At 36.5% G+C, this 16885-nt stretch overlaps 1 protein-coding gene across 1 annotated transcript; it reads right to left on the reverse strand.

The window, feature by feature from the left end:
- Positions 1–1460: 1460 nt before the first annotated feature.
- On the reverse strand, positions 1461–15351 carry LOC142230995 (uncharacterized). The gene is made up of 3 exons (XM_075301613.1): positions 14205–15351; positions 13330–13568; positions 1461–1493 (listed from the first exon to the last, which is right to left on the reverse strand). The coding sequence occupies exons 1-3, from the start codon at positions 15349–15351 to the stop codon at positions 1461–1463; spliced, it is 1419 nt and encodes a 472-aa protein (XP_075157728.1).
- Between the last annotated feature and the right edge of the window lie 1534 nt (positions 15352–16885).

Consider the following 16885-nt stretch of genomic DNA (forward strand, 5'->3'; position numbering starts at 1 on the left):
AAATATGTCCGGGTCCAAAGACGTTGTCTTTACACTAATGATTTTGGTATTGATTCTGAGCCAAAGAAGCGGAAAATTTAAATAATGTTACATTTCAGACACAAGACACTTTAAAATTTGGGTTTTGCATATGTGATTAAAGAAACCAAATTTTAATTTAAAGGGTGATACGGTCAAAATTTGGTCAATATAAACTTGACGTATTTCTTTCAATTTTGCATTTAAAAAACCTGAACACCCCTCATTTTGAAGGTGTGTGTGTGTGTAGAATGTTGCTCCTAGTTTGATTTTGGAATTCACTCTTCAGTTGTCAAAATGCCGTCCAAGCAAGAAGAGCAGCGTATCAAAATTTTGCTCGCGCATCGCGAAAATCCGAGCTACTCGCACGCAAAGCTGGCAAAATCGCTAAAAGTTGCCAAATCAACCGTTACAAATGTAATTAAAGTATTTGGGGAACGTTTGTCGACAGCCAGGAAGTCTGGATCGGGGGGAAATCGAAAATCGGAAGCCGCTGAGACGACAAAAAGAGTTGCCGGTAGTTTCAAGCGAAACCCTAACCTCTCTCTCCGAGATGCCGCAAATAAGCTGGGTGTATCGTCTACAACCGTGCATCGAGCCAAAAAACGAGCAGGACTATCGACTTACAAGAAGGTAGTGACTCCAAATCGCGATGATAAACAAAATACGACGGCCAAAGCGCGATCCCGGAGGCTGTATACGACGATGCTGACGAAGTTTGACTGCGTGGTAATGGACGACGAAACCTACGTCAAAGCCGACTACAAGCAGCTTCCGGGACAGGAGTTTTATACGGCAAAAGGAAGGGGAAAGGTAGCAGATATTTTCAAGCACATAAAACTGTCAAAGTTCGCAAAGAAAAATCTGGTTTGGCAAGCCATCTGTACCTGTGGCTTGAAAAGCAGCATTTTCATAGCTTCCGGGACTGTCAACCAAGAAATTTACGTGAAAGAGTGTTTGAATAAACGTCTGCTGCCTTTCCTGAAGAAACACGGTTGTTCCGTACTGTTTTGGCCGGATTTGGCATCTTGCCATTACGGTAAAAAGGCCATGGAGTGGTACGCCGCCAACAATGTGCAGGTGGTTCCCAAGGACAAGAACCCTCCCAACACGCCAGAGCTCCGCCCAATTGAGAAATACTGGGCTATTGTCAAGCGGAACCTAAAGAAGACCAAAAAACTGCTAAGGACGAGCAGCAGTTCAAGGCAAACTGGCTTTCTGCGGTGTAGAAGGTGGACAAGGTGGCTGTACAAAATCTGATGGCAGGTGTCAAGCGTGAAGCCCGGCAATTCAGATTTGGAAAAGCGAAAGCCTAACTGAATATTTTTCCTGAATTTTATACTAATTGAAGTTGAAAAAGAAATTTAATTTGATTTTTTAAATAAACGATTTCACCGATTTACACGCGTTTTCCCTTGACCAAATTTTGACGGTATCACCCTTTATTGGGGTTTTTCAGCTTTCTTCTTAATGTGCTATCAAAGACATTTAAAAACGAGTTAATGAAAACTTAAATCGTCTCGACTTCAAGTATAAATTATGCAATGTGTCAAGTAAAAATCGTCTTTAAATAGTGCTGAACGCTTAGTTGTCAGGATGCAAAAAGACAACGAATTTAAAGATAATTTAATTAATTTTGAAAACATTTTCACAATTATTGCAGACAAATTGACTTTAGTCAAACAGCATTTTCTTTGATGATAAGATACCCATTTTTAAATTGAATCACCTAATCATAAGGACAAAAGGACTTTTTTTTATACCCTCCACCATAGGATGGGGGTATTAACTTTGTCATTCCGTTTGTAACACATCGAAATATTGCTTTAAGACCCCATAAAGTATATATATTCTGGGTCGTGGTGAAATTCTGAGTCGATCTGAGCATGTCCGTCCCTCCGTCTGTTGAAATCACGCTATCTTCCGAACGAAACAAGCTATCGACTTGAAACTTGGCACAAGTAGTTGTTATTGATGTAGGTCCACTTTAGCCCCCATATAAACGGATCCTCAGATTTGGCTTGCGGAGCCTCTAAGTGAAGCCTATTTCATTCGATCTGGCTGAAATTTGGTACATGGTGTTGGTATATGGTCCCTACCAACCATGCAAAAACTAGTCCACATCGGTCCATAATTATATATATAATTATGTAATCATGCCACATATATAATTATGTAATCATGCTACCATATAAACCGATCGCCAGATTTGGATGGCGGAGCCTCAAAGAGAAGCAAATTTCATCCGATCCGGCTGAAATTTGGTACATGGTCCACATCGGTCCATAATTATATATAGCCCCCATATAAACCGATCGCCAGATTTGGCTGGCGGAGCCTCAAAGAGAAGCAAATTTCATCCGATCCGGCTGAAATTTGGTACATGGTTTTGGTATATGGTCTCTAACAACCATGCAAAAACTAGTCCACATCGGTCCATAATTATATATAGCCCCCCCCCCCATATAAACCGATCACCAGATTTGGCTGGCGGAGCCTCTAATAGAAGCAAATTTTATCCGATCCGGTTGAAAGTGGAACATGGTGTTAGTATTGGTCTCTAACAACCGTGCCGGAATTGGTCCATATCGGTCCATAATTATGTATAGCCCCTATATAAACTGTTCTTCAGATTTGACCTCCGGAGCCTCTTGGAGGAGCAAATTTCATCCGATCCGGTTCAAATGTGGAACGTGGTGTTAGTACATGGTCTCTCACATCCATGCAAAAATTGGTCCACATAGGTTCATAATTATATATAGCCCCCATATAAACCGATCCCCAAATTTGGCTTGCGGAGCCTGTAAGAGAAGAAAATTTCATCCGATACGGTTGAAATTTAGAACATGGTGTTAGTATATGGTCTCTAACATCCGATCCGGTTCAAATTTGGAACGTTGTGTTAGTATATGGCCGCTAACAACCATACCAAAATTGGTCCATATCGGTCTATAGTTATATATAGCCGATCCCCAATCACACAAAAATTGGTCCATATCGGTTCATAATCATGGTTGCCACTTGAGCCAAAAATAATCTACCAAAATTTTATTTCTATAGAAAATTTTGTCAAAATGTTATTTCTATAGAAAATTTTGTTAAAATTTAATTTCTATACAAAATTTTGTCAAACTGAATTATATATGTATTTGATCGGTCTTTTTTAATTTAATATATACCACTCGTGGACTTACTTACAATTTAGAAGACGGTGTTGGGAGGTTGTAATATACCTTGCCATCGGCAAACGTTACCACAACCCAAGTAATTCGATTGTGGATGGCAGTGTTTAGAAGAAGTTTCTACGCAATCCATGGTGGAGGGTACATAAGCTTCGGTCTGGCCGAACTTACGGCCGTATATACTTTTTTTATTCATCTATGGAGTAATCCTTACAGACTAACAATGCTATACTACAATATTTACAAATGGTATCTTATGCCTAAGTATTTAATAATAGTGTTATATTTCTTTTTATAGTATACTAGCGTAACCCGGCCCGTTTCGCTGCGCCTTCCGAAGCATATTTGTAGGAACATTTTGCATTTACTTAGCTAACCATATCCTTCGTGCTGAAAACAAATTCGAAAAGATGTGAATTCTTTCAAACAAATCGGACTATTTGCTTTTTCGTTCATAGGTACAAATACGGCGGATATGCATATATAAAACGGTTCGTCTTAAAAAATGTCGGGGAGAGGGTGTACCCTTTCCTCCAAATTTTTTAAACAATGTTCTGTATTGAAGTAGTTGGTCAATCTTCTATAGTTGTTGTGAATTTTAAGTGTGGTTTGTCAAGGAAAGGTATCCTTCTCCTCAACATTTCTGAAAATTTAGCACTATATTATAACATACAAAGAATTACTGTTTCCCATCCAATAAATCGGAAAAAGCAAAAGTAGTAAAAAATTTTACTACATTAACATTTGCTAAAATGTTGGAAAATGATGCACCCTCTACGTTGGCTGAAAATTTCATGTAAATTTAAGTTCTTTACTAAAAAGAAGTCTGGCAGAAGCCTGTGCGAAAATCATAACATTATTTACCGAGTTCCCATTTACGGACAACCATCTACTTTCAATTTAAGGAAAAAAGAAAACGGACGAAAGGGAACCCTCTCCCCACCTTCGCTCCACACCGACCTGATATCGGACTATCACGTAACCTAAATTAATTTCACAACTACTCAATGGTCCCTATAAATTCTATTGAAGTAAATCGACAAAGTTTATTTCAATTTTCCCCTTCCCCAACCAGATATCGAAAAATCATATACTAATTTAAAAATCATGTATAAATTTAATCACCTCCTCCCACGTTCCCTGTAAATTTCAAGTAGATCGGAAATGTTTAAATTTTGCTCTATTGTTTTAAAGAGACGTCACTTTCCCCGATACAATGTCGACAAACACAGTAGTGAATAGCACCCCTAACCTTCCCTGAAAATTCTTGAAACTTTACTTCAAGTGTGTGGTAAGGAAGGTTGCCTCTTCGTAAATTTCAAGAAAACTTAAGAATTTTTTTTTGCAGTTTTAGAGGAGGACCTCAAGTTCAAATCTTGGGATCGGTCTATATAGAGCCTATATAAATTATTATGTACCGATGTGGACCAATTCTTGCATAGTATTTAGAGACCATATACTAACACCATGTACCACACCCAGAGAAGGAATATGATCACCTCAAACATGTTTTAAGAGCAAAATGTTATTTTTGGGTGGTGACCATGTAACATGGTTTTCGCAACCATGTTATTTTCTCGGAAATCATGTATCTGATTTCGGCAAGCAGGTTATATTTGTCGAGAAAATAATATTTTAGTGACAAACATGTTACATGATCACCATACAAAAATAACATTTTGCTCTTGAAACATGTTTGAGGTGATCATATTCCTTCTCTGCGTGCACATTTCAACCGGATCGAATGAATGGTGCTCCTCCAAGAAGCTTCGGAGGTCAAATCTGGGGATCGGTTTATATGGGGTCTATATAATTATGGACCGATGTGAACCAATTTTTGCACAATTGTTAGAGACCATATACTGACACCACGTGCCAAGTTTCAACCGGATTGGATGAAATTTGCTTCTCTAAGAGGCTCCGCAAGCCAAATCCGGGGTTCGGTTTATATTGGAACTATACGTAAAAGTGGCCCGATATGGCCCATTAGCAATACCATCCTACCTACATAAATAACAACTTCTTATGCCAAATTTTAAGTCGATAGCTTGTTTCGTTCGGAAGTTAATGTAATTTCAACAGACGGACGGACGGACGGACATGTTTAGATCGACTCACAATTTGGCCACGACCCAGAATATATATATACTTTATGGGGCCTTAGATTATATTTCGATGTGTTACAAATGGAATGACAAAGTTAATATACCATCCTATGATGGAGGGTATAAAAATATGGGAAATATTTAAATCTGAACCAATTTGAAGTCAACTTCGCAAAAGCGTATTTATGATTTATCGCTCGATTTACAAGTATAGAAAAATTTAAGCCATTTTTACAAGTTTTCGTTTGTTTGCCATTTTTTCCGAAATCTCATTGGATAATGACATATAAAGTATTAAGTGCTCTGTGATAAATGTTTGTCATGCAACTATTGAAATAAAGTAAAACAAAGGAGGAATCCAGTATTTGAAAGCAATCCCTAAGTTAATGGAAAATAATAACTTATTAAACAAGCAACAGAACTATAAAAACATTAAAACGGAAACCAACAGTGCTAATGACAGGTACGAGAAAAAACTGTTTTAATATGCACAAAAACAAAGGAAATTTTTATAGAATCTTTCCGCAGTAATACGAGTGGTTTAGAAATGATAGAAAGCTGAAATTTGTTGCATATGAGCCTCCTTGTATTTGTGAAAATCAGACGATACCTCATCAATGAGATATATATCTTATTGAATTGATTTATACCCTGTAATATATGATAAGTCGCCGTTTGTGCCTCATTGGAAGTTGGTCGTAAAAATGTATATGTATATTATCATGAAGATTTGTGTAACTACTCTGCGCCCATGTTTAGTCTTTTCTCTTATGCATTTTTAAAAATCAAACAATAACTCTCAATGACCATGTTGCATTGAGTTTATGGCTATTTGCATTCTACTCTGAATTGTAAAATGTTTCCGTAATAACTCTTCAATTTGTGCAAAAATGTTTTTTCATTACCTGTACTGGAAAAGCATATTTAACATGTTACCCCATAGGACACATATTAGATTTTCCTGACAAAGCTCTGTATTAGGTAAACAAGGAAACAAATGCCCATTGCACTTCTGAAACAGGAAAAGAGATGGACTTAAAAGAGTGCTAACCTATAAAGAATGAATGAAGGAACCTAAACGATTTCCAACATTCTCTGGGTACGATTAAAAGCAACAAGCAACAGTTGATATGAGAACATTCGAGCACACACCAAGAAAAACAAGTATATTCGGCCAGGCCGAATCTTATGTACCCTCCACCATTGATTGAGTAGAAACTTCTACTAAAGACTGTGATTCACACTCGAATTACTTGTGTTGTGGTAATACTTACCGATGGCAAGGTATCTTAAAACTTCTTAACATCGGCTTCTAAATTGTAAGTTAGTCTACACGTTGTTTATATTTGACAAAAAAAAAACAGATTAAATACGTACATAAGTCAGTTATTGACCGGTATATTAGAGCACGGTAATTAGAGAGCCAGAATTGAAATATGGGGATCGCTTTATATGGAGGCTATATAAAGGGTGGTTAAATTGTAAGGGCCGATGTTGAATGTGAACCACACCTAAACGCCAAGTTTTTTTTTCCGAATTTTATTTGACATTTCTCTATTTCAGACTTACTCAATTTGAACCATGGAGAGATACACAATCCAACAACGTGTTAAATGGTTCCAAGAAATGGCAACAATGGATGATCAATTTTCGAAGAAAATCATCTTCAGTGTTGAGGCACATTTTCACCTTAGTGGATTCGTCAATAAACAGAATTGCCGCATTTGGGCGAATGAGAATCCAAGAGTGATTATCGAAAAACCAATGCACCCACAAAGAGTGACTGTTTGGTGCGGTTTATGGGCTGGCGGCATCATCGGGTCGAATTTTTTCCAAAATGAGGCCGGTCAGGCAGTTACTGTGAATGGTGTTCGCTATCGTGAGATGATAACGAACTTTTTATGGCCCGAGTTGGAAGATATGGATGTGAACGATATGTGGTTTCAGCAGGACGGCGCCACTTGCTATACAGCTAACGAAACAATGGCTCTTTTGCGCAACAAATTCAATGGCCGTGTTATCTCACGTAATGGCAATGTCAATTGGCCGCCAAGATCATGTGATTTGACACCGTTGGACTTTTTTCTTTGGGGTTATTTGAAAGAAAAGGTGTACGTCGATAAGCCAGCAACAATTTAAGAGCTAAAGGATGAGATAATTCGGTACATTAACGGCATAGAACCTCCATTATGGGTCAGCGTCATCGACAATTTGGACCATCGGATGAAGGTGTGCCACCGAGGTCGGGGCGCCCATTTGGCCGATATTTTGTTCCATACATAATTGAGTAATACCAATATATCATAATAAAATAAAATTACAATAATTTCCTAAATAGTTTGTGTTTTATTCAAAATCAACATCGGCCCTTGAAATTTTAACCACCCTTTACAATTATGAACCGATATGGACCAATTTTTGTGTGATTGGGGTTCAGTTTATCTGCGGGCTATATATAACTATAGATCGATATGGACCAAGTTTGACGTGGTTGTTATCGGCCACATACTAGCAAAATGTACCAAATTTCAACCGGATCGGATGAATTTTGCTCCTCCAAGAGCCTCCGGAGGTTAAATCTTGGAATCGGTTTAATTTTTGCATGCTTGTTAAGACCATATACTAATACCACGTACCAAATTTTAGCCTGATTGGATGAATTTTGCTCCTCCAAGAGGTTCCGGAGATCAAATTTGGGGATCGGTTTATAATGGTGCTCTATATAAAATTATGGACCGATATGGACCAATTTTTGCATGATTATTAGTTACCAGGGCTGTGGAGCCGAGTCAATTTTGCTCGACTCCGGCTCCGACTCCAGCATTTCTTATTAGCATCGACTCTGGAGTCGACTCCAGGTGGTGTACCCAAATCTCATTTTAACAGTATTCCAATTGTATTTTTAAGGTTTCAAAAATAGGCCGATATAAGTATTCCATTTTGCCATATGTGTTTATACTCGTATGTCAAAAAAAAAAACTCTAATTTTAAATGTTGATATGACTCGACGACAAACCTCAGCCTTTTTGGGAAGTAAAGAACTCTAACATACATTTTAATTTCAGGCCAATAAATTAAAATACGACACAAGACTATATAGAGACCACATCAAAATATGGGTAGATAACAACAACCTCCAGAATATATATTTATAAAAACACAAAATTTCAAAAAGTAATTAGGCTTCCAGAAGTTTTAGAAGTAAAATCCTGGTATTGGTCTATATAGGCATTTTATAAAAAATAAATTTACATAAAAAAGAAAAATAATAATAAAATCAAAATGTCGGACTAATCAAATAGAATGTTTAGATGTTAAAAAATGTAATGTGTCGGATATATAAAACAAAAATAAACTGACAAAAATTAGGACGGGCGGGATTTTAAATAACAACTACCATACAACATATAACAGGAATAGCTGGACAGTTACGAATATTGTTTCTATAGAAATAAGTGAAACATCGATTTATAAGTGGTCTATCAGTTATGTACATTACAAGCCATTAATTTAAGAATTTCGACCGGCAGTGGTTTAATTGGGTGTATATTTCTCAAGTAATTATGTAGGGATATCTCAAAATCTGGGCCGACGGGAAAATTCCGCCCTCTCAAATAACTCTAAATTCAAAATTTCTGATAAATCTCGTCAACATTTTAGACTGGGAAAAAATTCTTTAAAAAAATCGAAAGTTGGGGTTTAAATGTGTTGCTATACCAAAAAATTGTCCGGTATGACCTATCTTCGAATTCGACATGCCTGCCAAAAAATCAGAAGGTTAGATTCTACTGTTATATTGCCTTAAAATTGACCTCTATCAAGAGTATATATAGGATCATTAATCGATATTTTAATATGTTAAAAATGGACAATGCAATTGACCAATTCAGCCCATATTTTAGTCAAATCTAATTTTTACATCACCGAGAAATTTCACCCATATAAAAACACTTTGAATGGCCTGAAATCCAGTACTTCGCTTTTCGTTGTTCGATTGAAAACCCTAATGGAATCTAATTTGTCGAAATATTTCTTTAGTTAGAAAGATATTAAGTGTTTTTCAAATTTTGTTTAGCCGGAGTCGGAGTCGACCAACATTTCTACGACTCCAGCTCCGACTCCAGCAAGGTCTTCACACTCCGACTCCAAGACTCCGGCTCCGACTCCACAGCCCTGTTAGATACCATATACTAACACCACGTACCAAATTTCGCCCAATAGGCTCCGAAGCTCAAATCTGGGGATCGGTTTATATGAGGGCTATATATAATTATGGACCAATATGGACCAATTTTTGCATTTCAATCGGATCGTATGACTTTTGCACCTCCAAGAGCCTCCGGAGGTCAAATCTGGGAAAAGGTTTATATGTAATTATGGACCGATATGGACTTATTTTTGCATGGTTGTTAGAGACCACATACTAACACCACGTACCAAATTTCAACCAGATAGGATGAATTTTGCTCGTCCAACAGGCTCCGGAGGTCAAATCTGGGGATCGATTTATATAGGGGCTTTATATAATTATGAACCGATATGGTAGTTAGATATCATATATTAACACCACCTATCAAATTTCAACCGGATCGAATGAAAGTTGCTTGTCTTAGAGGCTTCGCAAGCCAAATCTGGGGGGCTATACGTAAAAGTGGTGCGATATGGTCCATTTGCAATACCGTCCGACCCACTTCAATAACAACTGCTTGTGCCAAGTTTCAAGTCAACACCACCTACCAAATTTCAACCCGATCAGATGAAAGTTGCTTGTCTAAGAGTCATCGCAAGTCAAATCTGGGGATCGATTTATATGGGGGCTATACGTAAAAGTGGTGCGATATGGTCCATTTGCAATACCGTCCGACCTACTTCAATATCAACTACTTGTGCCAAGTTTCAAGTCAATAGTTTCGTTCGGAATTTAGCGTGACGGACGGACGAACGGACATGCTTTGATCGACTCAGAATTTCACCACGGCCCAGAATATTTCGATGTGTTACAAACGGAATGACAAAGTTAATATACCCCTATGGTGGAGGGTATAGAAAACAAATGTTGTGTACTATATATGAGAAAATTTTCCTACATTATATATATATACGTCCTTATTTGTTTCAGACACACACCAATCTATGTAACATATACGTCCAGTCGTAAAATGCTTGAGGCCTTATTGTAATAGTGTAAAATATGAAATATCCAACAAGAAAAGAGCAGCCCAAAAATTTGTGAAAATGTTCTTTTTGGATCCGAAAATTTTTTCTTGACGATACCATTAGTCTTTCTGCAAGCATATCACTATAAAATTCTGGCCACTGGGGCCAAAAAAATGTATATCGGGCGAAATATATATGGGAGCTATATCAAAATCTGAACCGATTTCGACCAAATTTGACATGCATAGTTCGAATGTTAATTAATTCTCCAAAGAAACTGTGTATACACCGAAAGAATTCTCTTCGTTAGTTTTACGAAGAATTCTTCATTAACTATTTTTCGTGAATTCTTTATTAAAACAACGAAATTTTCATTCATGTTCGTAAATTTTACGAAGAACATTTTACGAATATACGAAACGTCTACGAAATATTTTACATTAATTTTTCTTCGTAAACGTCTCGTACTTTTAACGAAACTTTCTTCAAATTTCATGATTTTTGTGAAAAAGTTTCTACGAATTTATGAATATATTACGAAAAATTCGGCGTTAAAATTTCTTCATAAAAAGTACGAAACTTTTCCTTTAAAATAATGAAGAAGTTTCATTGAAGTTGTTAAATTTCCGTTCGCGACATTCATTCATTTACTCTATTTTTTATGCATTTCTATGCTACTTCTCATTTGGGTGATAGCGCACTATGAATAAAAGTGAAGCAATAAAACTAAAAATTATTAAAAAACTTAAGATGTAAAGTAGTGATGACATTTTTAACAATTGTTACTACAACCAAATGCACATTCGACCATCAAATTTTTTTCTAATAGTTGGAACATTTTTGAAAAAAAAGTACGAAAGTTTTTCATAAAAAGTATGAAACATTTTCATAAAAAGAACGAAATTGTTTCATAAATAGTACGAAAATTTTTCATAAAAAGTATGAAAGTTTTTCATAAAATGTACGAAAACTTTTCATAAGAAGAACGAAATTGTTTCATAGTAAGTACAATTTTTTTACAAACTACGAAAAATTTGGATGAATTTTTCTTCTGAAAAGAACGAAATATTTCGTACTTTTAATGAAAAATTTCTTTGGTTATAAAACAATGACAAACTTCGTACTTATAATGAAATTTTTCGTTCTTTGTACGAAAAGAAATCTTTCGGTGTACGAGTGTCAATGGGGCGAAAGATATATATGAGAGCTATAACTAAATCTACAATCAACTAAATACAATCAGTTGTATACCTTGTAAAAAATTTGATGCAAATATTTTATGATTGTTTTATTTATGACATGTACAACAAGAATATTAGATTCTTATAATTACAGTTACATGTTACAATTATCCATTTAATATAAAATAATAACATTATAATACCTAAGAATAAAAGTTTTGGTAAATTTACATTTGATATTGTGAATCCATGAAGAAAAAAAATTTAACATATGTATATAAAAATGGAAAAGACAAAAAATTGAAAGAAATTATATTAAAACAAAAAAAAATTAAATTAAAACAAAAGAAAAAAAATATACGATTCAAATTGAATTGATATAAAAATTACACTATTGTAAATAAAAATTGAAAGGTGTAAGAAATAGGGTAAAACAAAAAAAAAATAACCATAAATAGAAAAGAAAAAAAAATAAACCAATAAAAAATGAACAAATATGAAAAAACGAGAAATTAATAATCAAAAATGAAATAAAAAAGTATGAAATAAAAAAGTAAATAAATGTAGCATTCAATAGAAATTTATCCTCTGCTGTAAGCGAAAATTATCAAATAATATCTTTTTAAATTGCAAAATGTCACTTGTTGTTTGAATATTATGTGGAAGTGTATTCCAGAGACGTATGGATGATATGAAAAATTGCCAATCAGAGACCAATGTACGATGCACCAGTGGTATAAGTGTTCTTCCCCTGTTAGAACGAGCAAATCTAAGTCTATCGAATAGGTATGCCGGAACTTCCGAGTGTATTATCTTGTGTAGAAATAAAAGGCCCCTAATTGACATTAGTTCATCAAGCGAAACTCCATATATAGTGCGAGAGAATTGTGTAACAGAGTCGCGTCATCTCAATCTATAGACATAACGCGTAACGTTATTAAAAAATACATTCAATCTGCGCCTACTAACCGAATCGCAGCTTGCAAAAAGTTCAACGCCATATAAAATCCCCGGTATCACATAACATTTCGCCAAGAGACACCTTACCCTAAGAGGAGTGTAATAATGAGTCGACCAAAGTGTCCTCAGCTTCGAATAACCCTGTCCGATTGCAGCACTTATGTGATTGGACCAGGTGAGGGTGTTATTAAAAACAATGCCAAGATTCCTAGCAGTCGTAACATTTAAAATGCGTTCATTATTGATCCTAACATCCAAAGAGGGTATTGAACTAGAATGCCTCCTACCAATCGCGATGTATTTCGATTTCGAAGGATTGAGGCAAAGCCCGTTCGCCGTCGCCCAAGTGTATATTTGAGATAAGTCAAAGTTCAGTTTGCAAATACAATCATCTAGTTCCGCAACTGGGCTCGAAATATACAACTGGACGTCATCCGCATACAAGTGTACCCTACTGAACGAAAGTTGGCACGGTAAATCATTGGTGTACATGGAGAAAAGTAGTGGACCCAAAATTGACCCCTGTGGAACCCCTTTATTTATGGACAAAACTTCTGAAACCATCCCATTACTACAGACAGATTGCGTTCTATTACATAAATAAGACCAAATAAACCGTGTCGCACAAGACGAAAACTTAAAAATATTCAGAAGTTTGGCGCAAAGAAGTTTGTGATCAACTGAGTCAAATGCTTTAGAGTGATCAAGCAACACCAGGATCGTCACCTCATTTTTCTCCATGTTACATCTAATGTCCTCTGAGACATCAGTCAAGGCAGTTATGCAACTATGATTGGGTCGGAACCCAGATTGCTTCTCAAAGAGCAATGAATTGTCAGAGAGATAATCAGATACCTGCTTATACATAATCTTTTCAAGTACTTTGGAAAGAAAACTTAAGATAGATATCGGCCTATATTCGTTGCAATTCTTCGGTAATGGGATGATCTTGCTATGTTTCCATGCTGTAGGAAATGAACCCGTATAAATAATCCTGTTAAACAAGTTTGTTATATATGGTAATAAGATCGGTAATAATATTTTCAGAAACCGGGGGTCAATGCCATCGTAGCCCATAGCATTCGATTTCACAAGGGTGAAACTATGCACAACATCGCCTGAATCAATACATGAAAATTCAAATCCGCTATCATTCGCACCAAAATCCAATGTGGGGAGCCACCGTGGTGCAATGGTTAGCATGCCCGCCTTGCATACACAATGTCGTGGGATCGATTCCTGCTACGACCGAACACCAAAAAGTTTTTCAGCGGTGGATTATCCCACCTCAGTAATGCTGGTGACATTTCTGAGGGTTTCAAAGCTTCTCTAAGTGGTTTCACTGCAATGTGGAACGCCGTTCGGACTCGGCTATAAAAAGGAGGTCCCTTATCATTGAGCTTAACATGGAATCGGGCAGCACTCAGTGATAAGAGAGAAGTTCACCAATGTGGTATCACAATGGACTGAATAGTCTAAGTGAGCCTGATACATCGGGCTGCCACATAACCTAACCTAACCTAACCTAAAATCCAATGTGTCAATGTCAAAATCATAAAAATCGTGCCCGATCGGAACGTTCGAAATGTCAATAAATTTACGATTAAGTTCATCGACGTCAACAAGGTCATCGCTACCTGAGTCCTTGCCTAATCCAATCTCCCGTATTATCCTCCATGTATGTTTCGATCCCAGAGCCGAGGAGAATCTGTCATAAAAATAACGTGTCTTAGCGCGTCTTATCCCGACATTCGCTCGTTTCCTAAGCACACGAAATTCCTCCCGCAAAGAAGACGTTCTAAACCGTTTCCATCTTGAAAAGGCTAAGTCTCGTTCCCTTATAGCTATCCGGGCCTCATCGTTGAACCATGGTTTTGAATTCGAAGAGACCCTCTTTGTCTTCAAAGGCAATAACGTGTCCTGAAGACATTTGACATTATCCTGTAGAAAAAAGAGTTGGTCATCCACGGATACCATACCGTTCATTAGATCCCAATTTACACACGAAGCCAATGCTTCCAAATGGACATAATTAATATTCCTAAAATCCCTAAAGGTATACGTTGTCTGTTTCCTACGAACCTGAAAGCGATATGACATAAAAATCAAATCGTGCTTCGAAAAACACGATGCAGAAATCTGATCGTACAACAAAACCTTGGTTGGCTCACTAACGAAAAAAATATCTATGAGTGAGCTGTTAGTATCGGTATAGTGAGTAGGATTGGATGAGTTCGTTGGTACTAGTCCCAAAGTCAACATAGGTGCCGTGATGTTACTATCGACTATAATATTAGAGTTAAAATCGCCAGAGATTACAACATCATTATAAGGAATTAATATACTATCCAGCATATCAAAGAAAAACGTCATATCAATGGAGTTGTTAGGTCTATAAACACAACCAATCAGAATCCTGCTCAAGGAGGAAATAATTTCCACAAAAACATATTCAATTGGCTGTCCATCGCCAGATTTCATACACAAATTGCACCGTAGGTAATCCCTGACATATATTGCAGTCCCCCCTCCACGACTAGATCTGTCTGCCCTAAATACCTTGTATCCCTTCAAACCCACGAGAGAGTCTGGTGTCGAACTCCTAAACCATGTTTCCGATACACATACAATATCAATGTCTGAGTTATCAAAAATATATCCAAACTCATCAATCTTGTTATTGAGACTCTGGGCATTAATATGACATATCCTCAATCCGTCTCTCTGTTTGGCTAAAATTCGCACCATATTTGCCGTAACGCCTCTGGAAGACTAATCATAAAGAGAACTCATAATGATCCAGCAAGAAAAAACAACAAAACTCCACAGTGACATAATGTGTGACGCGGCTATTGAATGCTATAAGAGTATAAGTGAAAAAATATGTGGTACTACTATGTATAAAAAATAATATTATAAAAAGAAATAAAGTTAAAATTCATGATACTTTGAAATAACTTGATACAAGTTGGCCTATCTTAATGATCCAAATTATCACCAGAGCGGTTAGCAACCTGAGTATTAGTTTCTTGGGCAAGTCGGCGAAACCCATCCAGGACATCTATATGCTCAATGCACAGCGGGGTATCATCCTGTAATCGCTTTATGTACACTAATCCTTTAAAAGTGTAGGCAGTCTGTATAATTTTTTTCTTTTTTAGACTCAAAGCACATTGTAGAATTCGATAATTAGTGTTGGATATGTTTTCGTTGATGTAATACTGCCTGTTGGAGTCGAAGCCAATTGAGCTGAGTAGTAGACTGTTATTGTTTCTCTTTTTGAAGATTGACAATGATTTCAAGAAGTAGTTCTTGTCATAGGGAGACATGAGTGTTGCTATAATGACAGCATCAGGCGAGTCTCTCTCTTTTGTATTGTTTCTATTCTGTAGACGATGAATAGATTTTAACGATGGAGCCTTTATATTGCAGCTATTACATATAGCTATAAAGGTTCTATGCAGATTTTCATTTTCCATAAAAGGGATACCACTAATACGAAGATCTGCTGAAAAAGGGGCATTCTCCTGTATTAAAGCCTGAAGTTTTAATTCCTTTATTTGGCATTTCATCACTTGAACTTCATTCACCATTGCTTCCATTTTTGAAACCCTTTCAGTTACATCGTTCAAGTCAGTTCTTAGTTCAGTGAGCTTCATTTCAAGTTTTCGTACGATGCGGTTTTCAGATTCTTCAATCAGCGAACACATTCGATCTTCAAGTCGTTTAGCCATTTTTTCAAATCAACATAAAATTCTGGACTCTGGGGCCATATAAATACATATGAGATCTATATGTAAATCTGAAGCTGATATTTTGCAAGTTTTTCGGGACTTGAAAAAAAATTCAGATGTACGAAATTTGAAGAAGATCGGTTCATAAATACATCAATTATGATCAAACCGGCGATAAATGTAGATGGCAGCTATCTATCTGAACCCATTTTTTCCAAAATCAATAGCGATTGTCTCTGACCAAAGAAAGACCTCATGCCAAATTTGAGTTCGATGGGACTTAAATTGCGAGGTGTACATTGCATACAAAATTATATATACAGACCGACAGAGGGACAGCCAGACAGACGGACATCGCTAAATCGACTCAGAATTCTAAGCCGATGCATATACTTAAAGTTGGGTCTATGGCTACTCCTCTGTAAAGGGTGATACGGTCAAAATTTGGTCAATATAAACTTGACGTATTTCTTTCAATTTTGCATTTAAAAAACCTGAACACCCCTCATTTTGAAGGTGTGTTTGTGTAGAATGTTGCTCCTATTTTG

This window comes from Haematobia irritans, chromosome 3 (genome assembly GCF_050003625.1).
Source record: "Haematobia irritans isolate KBUSLIRL chromosome 3, ASM5000362v1, whole genome shotgun sequence".
NCBI classification, from domain to species: domain Eukaryota; kingdom Metazoa; phylum Arthropoda; class Insecta; order Diptera; family Muscidae; genus Haematobia; species Haematobia irritans.

Excerpts from the sequence above, each read along its gene's own strand:
- LOC142230995 (XM_075301613.1), bottom strand. The coding sequence starts at position 15,351 with ATGGTGCGAATTTTAGCCAAACAGAGAGACGGATTGAGGATATGTCAT. Across the intron at positions 13,569-14,204 it reads TGACGTCGATGAACTTAATC|CATGGAAACATAGCAAGATC; the intron begins GTAAATTTATTG and ends CATTTCCTACAG. Across the intron at positions 1,494-13,329 it reads GTAACATGGAGAAAAATGAG|CACATTAAGAAGAAAGCTGA; the intron begins GTGACGATCCTG and ends TGTCTTTGATAG.